Source organism: Candoia aspera, chromosome 1 (genome assembly GCF_035149785.1).
Source record: "Candoia aspera isolate rCanAsp1 chromosome 1, rCanAsp1.hap2, whole genome shotgun sequence".
Classification (NCBI taxonomy): Eukaryota; Metazoa; Chordata; class Lepidosauria; order Squamata; family Boidae; genus Candoia; species Candoia aspera.
In genome coordinates, this window is record NC_086153.1 from 172291604 (window position 1) to 172305711 (window position 14108).

At 39.3% G+C, this 14108-nt stretch overlaps 1 protein-coding gene across 1 annotated transcript in view; it reads left to right on the forward strand.

Moving 5' to 3' along the window:
• Positions 1-300: 300 nt before the first annotated feature.
• MYL1 (myosin light chain 1) overlaps positions 301-14108 on the forward strand; it is a 30459-nt gene continuing 16651 nt past the window's right edge. The window contains exon 1 of the mRNA XM_063317924.1: positions 301-562. Coding sequence (XP_063173994.1) covers positions 431-562 — 132 coding nt within the window. The 5' untranslated portion in view covers positions 301-430. The remainder of the gene's footprint in view (positions 563-14108) is intronic.

Here is a 14108-nt window from a genome sequence, read left to right on the forward strand (position 1 = left end):
TCATTCATTCCACCACAAAAAAGGTGTCAATCGATCTTGAATCTGAATGTCACAGGGAGACCTGAGACTGGTTTTGTTGTATTTCCCCTCCTTTTCATCTACTGCAAAAATGCACAGGGGTTTTTTTTCTTTTTAAAGGGCACTGAAGTTCCCTTGAATCTCACGAAGCTCTGACCCCCTGATATTCCATTTATAGCCTGTCTCAGAATGACATCCCCCTTGACTCACAAGCTGTCCAATCCAGCTGCAAGTGTCAAGATTGTATTAGGCACTAAGTGAAATATATATATGCCCTTATGGTGCTCAACCCGCCGGGTCTACCTCCAAGTCATTGGGCTGTAGTCATCCTGACCACTCTCTCCTCACCCGGGAATCTCTTCCAGGCTTTTGGGGTGGGACCTTTTTAATTTAAAAAAGAAGAGGAAAGAAAATGGCACCAAAGAAAGACGTCAAGAAGCCAGCTGCCCCCGCAGCTGCCCCTGCTGCTGCTCCTGCACCAGCCCCTGCCCCAGCAGCCCCACCAAAGCCTAAAGAGCCAGCAATTGATCTCTCCAGCATCAAGGTAAACAGGTCAACCCGGGTGGTCACTGAAAGGCTCCCTCCAGCCAGCAGAGAGGCTGGCAGCCTCAGTTCAGAGCCAGGAGACTCTTGTCTATTGCTGGCGGACATTAAGGGAACTAATGGGGAAAACAGTCCCACCCCTCCCTCTGTAATGATTGCCTATTCATGACACCCTCTCTCTTGCAGGCACACACACACACACAGAGACACACACACACCCCTCTCAAATATTCAAAGCTTAGATTTGTTGTCTTTTGTAAGCTACAACAAAATACCACATTCCAGTAGCTTCCCTAAGCGTTGAGAAAATTTCCCATAGTAGCCAAGTATGGTTTTGGTTTTGGTTTTACAAATAGTGGTATCTAAACTTTTTCAATTCGGCCTGTGATTTATTGTTTTCTCAGTTAAGTGTGAATGTGCTTATGCTGTGGGATAAAGTCCAAATGTTACCAAGAAAATTCACAGTTTTTTTTTAAATTAATAAAGTTAAATCTAATGAATAATGAATATTCATTATTCATAAAATTCACTCTGAACTCATTTTATATACAATAATGGGCGGCTTATAATTCATTATTTCGGGATATATACTTAATGGTTTTGTGTAAGAAAAATAGCAATCCAATCCAATACTCCTTATGCTTAAAACTGGGGAAAGCTTGGATGCTCATCACTAACTGGATGGACAGTGAAACGTTTCAGTGACTACAACTTTTATCTTTGTTCACAGTTTGCAGTTTGCTTTGAAGTGAAACTAGTTAACTAATGTTTTTGTGTGCCTTCTTTTTTTCCCGAAGGTTAGCATGCACTGCCTTTGGAATTTTGCATGGTGAATTAAATCTTTCTACAGTGTAGTTATTATTTGATTTAGCACAGTCTAGCAAGTCTTGCAACATTTGGAGTGCAAGAATGTCTGCCTTTGGAAAAGGGCCTGAGAGAACCTAGCTGGACAGATTCCTTGAGTGACCCTAAGTCCAGAGAGTCATTCTCCACTGACTGGCATTTTGATTTTATCAGACTCCAATTTAGGACACTCTACCTAAGAAATCTAACCTAATATGGAAAACTAAAGACTGGGAAATGTTGGAAAGGGTAACAAGAATTTTCTTAGGTCCTCATTTGAACCATACTATCTGTCTAATGAATTTTAACAAATTTAAGTGGATAGGTATGCTTTATATGTTAAGTGGTTAAAATTGCAATCCTAAATGCAAATTAATTTTTCCAAAAGGTTGTTAGATCTAATGATTTATGGTTCAACAAGGAAACTCATACTAGAGCAAAATCTAATGGAACACCAGGTTTGATGTAAGTGACAATGGTGCCACTAAACATTTTAAAAAGGAAAACACTCAAAATGGAAATGAAATGATACTGAATTTCAACTGGCCCAACTATGGCCATTTTTCTTTATTTACAATTAGATTAGCCCTTGCATACTGGATTATGAAGAAGAATGCAGGCTTGATCTCTTGCAAAAGTAATTTGCATTAGTTTGATAGCTGTATGTATCAATTCATTAGAAGAAAATAGAATTTCCAACTCTAGTGACTCTGGCTAATTTATCTTTACACAAATATCCTTAATAGTATACTTATCATCTGAAAAATGGAATGCTACAATTTCAGTCATACTGTAGCCCCAACAGATGTTTTCTGTTAGATTTGACAGCACATTTCTAATTCAGGTGAATTTTTCTAGGGGCATAGGTGAATTTACAGCGACAGCAACAAGGGAGTCTTACTTTGTACCAAATTACATTGCATGCGGTTGCACACATGCTTACAAAAAATACATTCCCATTTATGCTGAGTGTGGGGGTAAATGCATCAAAACAAACTAAACAAACATTTTGTACAATGTAGGTATTTATATTTTATTTCTAGTGCTGGGAGCACTTCATATACATTATTTCAGGGACATGACAATTCTGTGAATTAGTAATTATTACTATTACTACACACACACACACACACACACGGAGGAGTGATGCTGCGGCAGAAAGAAAATTACTTGCCTAAAGCCATCTATTTCTCAAGTAGAAAAGTCCATATAATCCAAGTGGAATTTGGAAATCCAAATGTCCAATTCCATTTACAAAACAAAAAGCCTATATAAACTATGAACACTCTTCTTAAAGAGTCAGGCTTAAATATCTAAATAGATAATCAGCTTCCAACAAAATTAGATGTGAATAAATGGAATATCCTTAGTTTCATTTACAGATAACAGAATTCATACTGTATTTCTTCTACGTATCCTATCCACACACTACTTCTGTGAGTTAGCTGAGTACTCTTATCCTTGAAACTGAAGCTTGAATCTGTTCACTGGGCCAAGGTCACCTCCTGAGATGACTGCAATTCCAAGGATTAAATCTGAGGATTGTTTCCAAATACAAGAACCATCTCGAATGAATAACATGCTTGTCACCTTCATCACTTACACTTCTCAGGGTATTACTGCAAGTAAAGGGTCTGGCTGAGGTTAAATCGGATGAGAATTCTAGAGACCTTCCCATTGAGGCTGAAGGTGGTCAGGCTAGAGTGACCATCTCAATCTCATGGATCCTAGTTCTGAAGGCTGGGAATACAGCTTTTGCCAGAGTTTCATGCTTGATAGGACAGATCTAGTGGAACCTCTACATTATTTTATCACGTTCCTGCAGCTTTTCTTTAGGTAAGTTATCCTCATGTTAATTAGTCATTATATTTCATTTAAATATAAGGAAAAACTTCCTAATGTTAAGATCTGCACAACAACAGAATAGTCTACTTACAGAACTTAGGAGTTCTGCATCTTTGGAGGTTTTCAACAAAAGACTTGAGAGCTATCTCTTGAGAATGATTTAGTTGGTTTTCCTGCACATTGCTGAGGGTTGGACGAGGTGCTCCTTCTGGTCCCTGCCAACTCTACAGCTCAATGATTCTATAAACCTCAAATAAGCAGTTAATGTTCTTTCACTAGAAACTATCATTATTAATTTCTCAAACATTCAACTTTTTCTTAGAAAAGTGATGAGCCAAATTAAGTTAGTTTCAGCTCACTTTTTAAAAAGAGGTCACAGACACCATAAAAAGAAAGTGTTTCAAATGATCTAAAATTATTTGAATATTTTATATAAAATATTGGTAGAGTTTTCTATAATACTTACTACTTTCTTATCCTTCAGTTTCATTTCCATCAAAACAGGCATTTTTGTCACTTGCATACTTTTCCTGAATGGTGCTGCTTTTTAGCACCACCTGTTGGACAATAAAATTGAAGGTCATTTCATATTTCACATTTTTCTGATCTTAAACCTCAGGGATGTTTAATTGTATGCCTACAGAGACACTCTCAAGGGTACACTGCGGTGGTGGTGGTGCTGGTGCTGGTGCTGGTAGATGCATCTGAAAATGAAGCAGAGTTGAAATGCAACTCAGTGCAGTATCTTTCCTTGCTATTTGTCAAACAGGAGAGAAACCACTTCTGTTTAAAAGGCCTGGATAAGATAACTTTGGGCTGCCAAAATTCAGATGTCAGCAGAGGGATACAGAACACTAACCCTTCGCTGTCAATCAGTGGTCACCAGGAGTTGTCTGAGCAGGAATCTTGGTTCTCTGTTTATTGCTTAGGGCCAGAGGGTAGTGAAAATGTCCTCCATGTGCAGGAGCAACCTACTTATTTATGTTTTATTTTAAAGACATGTATCATCTTTACATGGTAGAGCTTCCTTTAACTGACATCAGATGAGAATATGAAAACTATCAGAAAAAGGCAAGCATAATGATAGAGATTTGGATTTCATGTCAGGGTGAGGAAAGTGCCAGTTACTGGAATGCTATGAGGGCAGTGAATATTGACCTTGAAATGTAGACGTGAGCCTTGCTTGGGTTAATTTGGAGGAATTAAATCTAGTACCTTCTGCATGTAAGGCACAGGTTCCATCCCGAGAACAGCCTTTCTTTTCATCTTAGGAACCTTGGGGCTATGCTGCAGAATGTAGCAGTAGAGTTTGTGGGGAATGGCTTTGGCAGTGGGGCTGGGAGAAAAGGCTATACTTGCTCAGAATCTAGCTCCCTTACCTCTCTCTTTATTAATCAGCTAACGTAATACAGTTATGACAATAAACAAATCCCTGCTTAATATAGATTAAATGAGAGCCAGTTTGGTGCAGTGGTTAAATGATTTTGCATTGCTTGGATGTTATATACCACTAAGGCCCTTGAAAATATGTATTCCTGGATCCTCAGATTTTGTCTATACTTGCTCATGTGATGATGATGATCATCATCATCATCTTCATCATCTGTTAGGGTATAGAACAGGTCTACTGTTTCCTTTAGTTCTGATCATCTAGCAACCTAAGCAACAGGTCTACCAAGTTAAAAAGGCTTAAATTTGAGAATCCAGTATACCATGTCTACCCCTCTTTTTTCCCCCACAGTGGGTGAACCTGGTTTTAGACAATATATTTTAACCAGCTTTATCAAGGAAAGTATTTAAATCCTAAAACAATATTTGATATCAGTCATGGATTAGGTCAGGGTTTCTCAAACTGGGAAGGGTCACAAGGAACTTAGAAGTGGGATAAGAATTTTTCATGTGCTTCACACTTTGGGACAATGAGATGGCTCAAATCCCTAATTTCTGCAACAAGTGACATCTATTGATTGGGGAACAAACTGTAACTGGATATTGGCAATCCGTTGATACGGATCACCGAGAGTTTGGCTCAGCTTTTCTTGGAAACGTTTGTGCACAAATGTGCAAACACTGCAAAATGCTGTCTCTGTAGAAATATGTCCATATTTTCTGGAGAGTTGGTAGAAGTATATATGTTAATGAAGCTCATTGCTTTTATCCTTTTTATTTTATAATAAATTCTATCATTGTTTTATTTAATATATAGTTTCAGATTTAATTCTTACCATCTAGAGGTACCTTAGTCCTTGCCCAACCCTAACACCAGTGAAATAATCATTTGGGGTGGGGGGAGAGGTGTCACAGAACTGCAACATTTGAAAATTCCTGGACTAAATGACAATAAACAAATCCCTGCTTAATATAGATTAAATGAGAGCCATTTTGGTGCAGTGGTTAAAGCACCGGGCTAGGAACTGAGAGACCATGAGTTCTAGTCCTGCCTTAGGCATGAAGCCAGTTGGGTGACCTTGAGCCAGTCACACTCTCTCAGCCCTGGGAAGGAGGCAATGGCAAACCACTGCTGAAAAACCTTGCCAAGAAAACTGCAGGGACTCATCCAGGCAGTCGCCAGGAGTCAACTGACTTGAAGGCACACACACACACACACACACACAAAGATTAAAAAGAGATATCCCTGATCAGCCAAAAGGCAGATCAAAGAACGGCTAAGTAATACAATTTGCAATTTATCCTTTGTTCAGCTTTCTTGGTAACACGTAAGAGATTGGGCCTCTTCACGATAAAGGTGTTTGTTTGTTTGCTTGTTTTTTACAAATTGCTTTTTGTAAGACAGTCTACCCAGGAAGTCAGAGGATGAAAAATGTGCAGGCATGCTTAGTACTGTACATGTACCTGCACTAAAAACCTGTCCAGTCTTTAATAAATTACAGTGTTACTACAATCAACTCATCCTCTCTCTGTACTGTATGACCCCACACGTGGGCACAACGATACAGGCCTGGCATAGTGCACCTCTTTCAACTATTCTGCTTTTTACAAGATAAAGATGACTGTGGTAGACTTTGCCTGCATTACTCACCAGTCTCAGCTACACCAAATGCCTGAATTTTTGGACTGAGGGTTGGGAAAAGCAATTACTTCTCAACAGGGAAGTTTTGTAATATTTCTTCTCCAGGCAAAATTGTATGTCAGTCATTGTTGTGTGATTATAGCTTATACGCATGGAGTGATTTTATTCAGGCCTGTACCTCGCTGGCTTTTTACTTTTTGCACATCTCTGAAACTGCTGCTGCAAAAATATACCTTACCGTATTGCACACCAGGAAATGTAGTTAAAATGTAAACAAGCAAAACCCAAATACAGCCAGGAAAGAAGAGTATTTTAGGACAGATACAAAACATAGGCAATAAATATTTGACAGAATTTAACCAAATAAAGAGGATACCTTATTCGGTTATTTTTAAAACCAAGATTGTTTCATGAACTGAAATGATCAGATCATTCACAGATACCAACAAGAATTTAAGTAGAATAATATTTTGGACAATCCTGCCTGTGGAACGTGGCAGAGTTGGGACTCTTCATCTGTTAAATGCAGAATCTCATGGTATGTTCTGACCAGAGGTGGGTTTTTACAATATAGCCAAATACCGAGACCTGCACAAATTGACCCTTAGAAACCATTTTGATTCTACTACTAGCCACAAGGTTCTGCTGGACATTTCCGCACGCTCTCTCTCTCTCTCTCTCTTTTATGGGATTTTTGTGCACCCTGGGCAAGAGAAAATACTAAGCCAAGAATCTGTCCTTTACCTGGCATAAAGCAAAGATGGGCAACCTTTCTGGAGAGAATTGTTTCAGAGCCAAAAGAGGCTGGGGGACACTCATGGAAGCCTTGGTCCCTAAAAGCATCTTTATATCATCTCCAAATATTCAGATCTCAATTTTGGCAGGGTTTGGACTTCTAAGGTCTGCTGAGTGTGAAGAGTGCTAGTTGAGAAAATACATATACATTTATTGATAGCAAACAGCCTTTGCTTTATGGATATCTATATTTCACTGGAGAAACAACTCAGAGAATCTAAGGAGAGCTTTAATTAATTGAGACGATAATGCTACAAGGTCCTAAAAATACTTAAAGCATAATAAAATATGGCAGTTATTGATGTCATTAAATATTTAATCAGACTTTAGAAGCACAGGAACCATGCCCTCTAAAGGTAGATAGTACATTACTAGAGGCTGCAAAGTCAAATTCAGACAGACATTCTCAAGGGCAGAATCAGTGGGGAGCTGGATATATGAAAAAGCAGGACATCCCAGAAGCAGACTTTCAGATCACTAACGGCATCTCACATACAATTTTCCTGATCAAAAAATTGCGAAATATTTAGAAGAATTAGTTTACATGCAAATTGTCTTTCTGAATATAATGTATATTCATTTGATTAAACAATGAGACTTGTAGCACATTAAAGATTAAAAATATATAATTGCACAAGATTTTATATATCCTGCTTCTCATCAGATGCATGATATCCACAAAAAAGTCAAAAGCCAAAAAAAGTGTCTTCATATAGACTACGTAAGATTAAGACTATGACTCACAGGGGGAAACTCATATTTAACTACTGAATCAATATAAATGATTAAGTAGTTGTTTCTAGGTGCTATCTTTTTTTGAACTTTGCCTTCTCTTCCCCCATCCCTAAAAAAAAAGAGTGAGATCAAAGACAAATCAACATAATTCAAAGAGAACTTTTTTTATATATACATAGGTTGCTATAAGGATATCTGATCTGGGACTAGTACTGGTGATAATTCATACTTCCTGTTGAACCCACAAAGTGACTTGAGATTTTTGAAAGACATTCAAAAGTGAATCAGCACTATGCCATAGATATTTCACTTGGGGATTGAGATATGCTTTGCTAAGAGGGCCAGGGTGATAGACTGAAAGTTCAGATTTCAGAATTCAGTTCAGCTGTGAACTTACAGGATGCCTTTGGGCAAACTACTGTATGTCACTCAGTTTCCTTGGTGGGATAAAACAGGATACAAATGCACATACATCAAAAGTGTTGGAAGCTCAGAATTCTTTACAGCTGCAGCACCTAAAACAGTGTCCTATCTTTCCTTCTTGGACTTTGGAGGGGCCTTTTGGAACAGTTTTGAATGCAATGAACCCATGAAGTAGCCTTTGAAAAGTTGGTGGTTCAAATTAGCTCAGAAAATGGATTTCTTTACAGGAAATAATGTGATTTCCTTATTTATACATACATACATACATACATACATACATACATACATACATACATAGAATTTAGAGGCTGTCTGATTCTACAAGCCTCTGGGTACCTTGCAACTTTTCAAGCAAGAAACAATCAATCGTAAGAAGAACATAAATCATACAGGTCCTGAAGAAAATAGGTACATAATGGATAAAAAATCCTACAGGATCTTGGCCCCCGCCCTACCCCAAGGCCTGGAAGAATAGCCAGGTTTTCAGTGACTTTTTTGAACTTCATCAGGGTGGGAGCCATATGGACCGCTGGGGGATGCTGTTCCAGAAAACAGGCACTGCCACAGAGAAGGCACACTTTCTAAATCCTGACAGATGAGATGGCTTTGGATTGTTGTGTTAGATCGTATTTGTCCCATGAAGAGTATGGATAGGATTACTGTGAGATCTACTGTTAAAATAAGCATGCCATGCATAGATGAACACCGCAAAACAAAGAAAGACTCTTTGGGAGCATTTTTCTCATTAGATAAAATAACATCTGGATATACATTATTTAATGTGAAAGCCCACAACTGAATCTGAACCTCTAAGTCAGCTGTTCTAATCTAGCAGCCTCCAGATATGTTGGCCTACAATTCACCGACGTCAGCTAACGGCGGTTTGCTTGTGGAATATGGACATTATAGTCTAATATCTTCAGAAGGCACGGAGTGGAGAAGGCTGCTCTAGACGGATTTTAGCAAATAGGTACCTGCACAATTTTACATGTTAAAATAGTCTTCCCTAAACTCATGTCCTCCATATAAACTGGGACACTATTGGAATATACTTGGTTGGGGAAGGCTCTGCTAAAGCAAACACTGCATTAGCTTTTGCATGATACATGATAAACTGCATGGGTTGAAGCGGATAATTAGATATGCATGTGATTGTACCAATGGATCTTTGTTTGTTGTGATCATTCTCTCATATGTTGCATTTATGACTCAGCCAGGTCATTGCTGAATGAGTAGCAAGTGGCGTAAGGAGAGAAGGTAAGGAAGTAAATTGCATTGACAGACAATTCATAATAGCAAAGAAGAGGAAAAAGGATAGCCTAACAACAAAATAATATTTCCAGTCCTGAAAACCCAATCACGCTAAGACACACTAGAAGATACTCAAGAAGATACTCAAGTGACTATAAGAGAATCTACCAGAATAATATAATGTAGAATTATTGATTCTGTATATTGAATTGATGAATACATGAATTATTAATTCATATGGTACTAACACCACAAGATTGTAATATCATTATTGAATATCACATCATATCATTTTGCATAGCATCAAAGATCAGACATTGTACTTTTGTATCTACCTGATAAAAAGAGAAGAAAAGAAACTGAAGCTTTCTAACCTGGGTAGCATCTTAATCCAAGACTTGTGAAACTGATCTGAGGATTCAGTAACCACTTCTCTACAGCTAGGATGGCTGGAAGGAATCATTGCATGAAGTCTGATCACAAATTCTAAATAAGCTATGGGGACTATAAAAATCAACCACTCTTATCACTTTTTCTCTCAAGCTGACAATGACAATACATTTGCACCTCTGATGCTTGAAACTGAGGTTTCTAAGAGTCAAAAATATATCATGGGTGGAACAAAAAGGGCCATCCATTCAGGATATTGCTGAAGAACCAACCTTAAATAAGATCTTCCTATGAAGGCAATGGAATCTCTTTTCAGTGATGAGGATTTGAGGTAAGACTGAACAGGTATTTTATCCAGAATGATATGGGCATGTGGGATCCTTTTGTGCATAGCATTAGATGGCTATACTTGATTTAGTTTAAAATCTATTTTACTGATATACAACTATTGCCAATAAGTAGAACATTCTAGATTTTATTTTTTCTTACTGTGCTACCTGACTATGGGCTGAGCTACTGAAGATATACAAACCATTAGAAGGTAGAACATTTGCTTCCATATCTTCATCCTGGTTAAACACCAAACTGGGTAGATGAAATACCCAAAGAACCAAAATTAAATTAGCCTCTGATGATTAAATGTCTTTCTACCCCTGCTGCAAAAATGAAAAAAGGGAAGTGAGTTTAAAAATCTGTTTCCAGTTAGAACTTTATTGTGGAATTGCATTCATTCCCCAATATGGATGGCTAGCTGCAGGAAATGTCTAATGTTCACAGTTGTAGTGGTCACTCCCCCAAATTATTTCCTTGTGACTGAGCTTTTTATGGTTGTGTAGTTTTTGAAGCAGATACCCATGTGGAGCTCCTACATAAAAACTCATGCTATACTTTTTGTGATGTTGGCAGTGCTGATAAAAAATACAGCATGATCAAGTCCCCAATCATGAGTAATCCATTTTCAGTGGCAACTGTGTGAATGTTCAAGTCAGCAAGTCTTGGTCAGAGAAAAGATGGATCTTCCTCTCATCCCTTTGCACAATTTGCTCAGCTCTGACCAGCCCAATGCAGGGCAGTAACAACTGGTCCCTTTGCAAAATAAAAACTGGGCTTTTGTGGAAATTGCATTAGACCATGCTGCCTCTGTTGCCAACCTTTGATACAAGGACAAACTTAACGGTGGACTTTAGACATGCTGCTAGGTGGGATATTTGGCTTTTTAACTATTGAACAAGAGTACTAGTGCTTTAAGTGGCATGAAACAGTAGCAATTGTGCTAACATTTCAAAGTGGATAGCCACCTTATCATGTTCCTCTCATCCTCCTGTAGACTAGAAAGGGTGCTATTAGTTTGGGTACATGTGTGCTGCTCTATGTGTTATAGAAACCTAGCCAGTTTAGTTAACGCATGGTTCTATATGTTACATGAACCCTGCCATGCAAATGCAGCCCACATTGGGAATAAATATAGCATCCAAAAATAGGAAATCAGCACAGGTGGGTGTGAACTGGACTTTATTTGTTGCCTAACAAGGAACTTTATTTGAGAGAGAACCTGAGCCACATGCATCAGGGTTCACTCCCAACTGCTGCTGTAAAGACAGCAAAAAGACGCTCACCCTTTTTCCTTTAAAACAGTCCAGGCTCAAAGTCGACTCCCTTTTATTAGTTTCAGAAGTGCTGATTTGATGATGATTCGTTTGTAGATTCATTTGAATAGCAATCTCTTCAATAACTGTCTCCAACAAGCATTCACTTTTCCTCAACGGCGCAAAACTGGACATGCAGACAGCAAGATCTGCCTGCAACTGGCTGTTATCGCCAGCAGAGGTCAACGTGCTTGCTTTTCAAGGCAACTCAGCAGGATTTTCCAAGCAGCTTTTCAGCAGGTAGCATCAGTCACAGAGCAAGGCAGGGCAAGAGGAGTGATGAGCCAGAGCTATCATGCCTTTTGATTTGCTGAGGCTCAGCCACAGGCCCTTTCAGATACAGGGAGAGGCTCTTTTTTATAGTGGTGGCGTGGCCTGGTTGTGCAATGCTCTTTCTTAAGAGCCACTCTGTGCCATGGGTTCCATTCCGATAGCATTCCTTCTAGGATCTTTCCACCTTTCTTGCCCATGATAGAGTTCTTCTCCTGCATCTCAGCAAATAAAAGACTTCCTAATCAATTATTTGCTTGGCACAGAATTCTCCAAACATCGCTCCTCACCCATTAATTAGTAGCAGTTTCTTGTTGCTGAATTCATTAATTAACGCATGGTGGAATAGTCAGAATTGCAATATTTCAATTCTTCCCCTTGTGGGGGGAGATGGGCAGTGATAAAATTTGACAAACAAATAAATAAATAAATAAAATATGCCGGTTTGGCCTAGTGGTTAAGGTGCTGGGCTAGAAACCAGGAGACTGAGAGTTCTAGTCCCTCCTTAGACATAAGAGCCGGCTGGGTGACCTTGGGCCAGTCACACTCCCTCAGCCCAACCCACCTCACAGGGTTGTTGTTGTGGGGAAATTAGGAGGAGGAAGGTGTATTAGGGATGTTCACCACCTTGAGTTATTTATAAAAATAATAAAGGTGGGATAGAAAATAATTATATCTATAATTATTTTATTTTATATTATAATTATATAATATGCTAGCTAGAATAGGGACAAACACTCTATTATTTCTCTATAAACATTTTATGATAATAAGTCAGTGTGCATTTGTTGTTTATTCATTTAGTCACTTCCGACTCTTCGTGACTTCATGGACCAGCCCACGCCAGAGCTTCCTGTCAGTTGTCAACACCCCCAGCTCCCCCAGGGATGAGTCCGTCACCTCTAGAATATCATCCATCCACCTTGCCCTTGGTCGGCCCCTCTTCCTTTTGCCCTCCACTCCCCCTAGCATCAGCATCTTCTCCAGGGTGTCCTGTCTTCTCATTATGTGGCCAAAGTATTTCAGTTTTGCCTTTAATATCATTCCCTCAAGTGAGCAGTCTGGCTTTATTTCCTGGAGGATGGACTGGTTTGATCTTCTTGCAGTCCAAGGCACTCTCAGAATTTTCCTCCAACACCACAGTTCAAAAGCATCGATCTTCCTTCGCTCAGCCTTCCTTATGGTCCAGCTCTCGCAGCCATATGTTACTACAGGGAACACCATTGCTTTAACTATGCGGACCTTTGTTGTCAGTGTGAAGTCTCTGCTCTTAACTATTTTATCGAGATTGGTCATTGCTCTTCTCCCAAGGATTAAGCGTCTTCTGATTTCCTGACTGCAGTCAGCATCTGCAGTAATCTTTGCACCTAGAAATACAAAGTCTTTCACTGCTTCTACATTTCCTCCCTCTATTTGCCAGTTATCAATCAAGCTGGTTGCCATAATCTTGTTTTTTTTGAGGTTTAGCTGCAAGCCAGCTTTTGCACTTTCTTCTTTCACCTTCATCACAAGGCTCCTCAGTTCCTCTTCGCTTTCAGCCATCAAAGTGGTATCATCTGCATATCTGAGATTGTTAATGTTTCTTCCAGCGATTTTAACTCCAGCCTTGGATTCCTCAAGCCCAGCTTGTCGCATGATGTGTTCTGCATACGAGTTGAATAGGTAGGGTGAGAGTATACAGCCCTGCCGTACTCCTTTCCCAATCTTAAACCAGTCCGTTGTTCTTACTGTTGCTACTTGGTCGTTATACAGATTGTTCAGGAGGCAGACAAGATGACTTGGTATCCCCATACCACTAAGAACTTGCCACAATTTGTTCTGGTCCACACAGTCAAAGGCTTTAGAATAGTCAATAAAACAGAAATAGATCTTTTTCTGAAACTCCCTGGCTTTTTCCATTATCCATCGGATATTGGCAATTTGGTCCCTAGTTCCTCTGCCTTTTCTAAACCCAGCTTGTACATCTGGCAATTCTCGCTCCATGAGTTGCTGAAGTCTACCTTGCAGAATCTTGAGCATTACCTTACTGGCATGTGAAATGAGTGCCACTGTTCGATAGTTTGAACATTCTGTAGTGTTTCCCTTTTTTGGTATGGGGATATAAGTTGATTTTTTCCCGTCTGATGGCCATTCTTGTGTTTTCCAAATTTGCTGGCATATAGCATGCATTACCTTGACAGCATCATCTTGCAAGATTTTGAACAGTTCAGCTGGGATGCCGTCGTTTCCTGCTGCCTTGTTATTAGCAATGCTTCTTAAGGCCCATTCAACCTCACTCTTCAGGATGTCTGGCTCTAGCTCACTGACCACACCGTCAA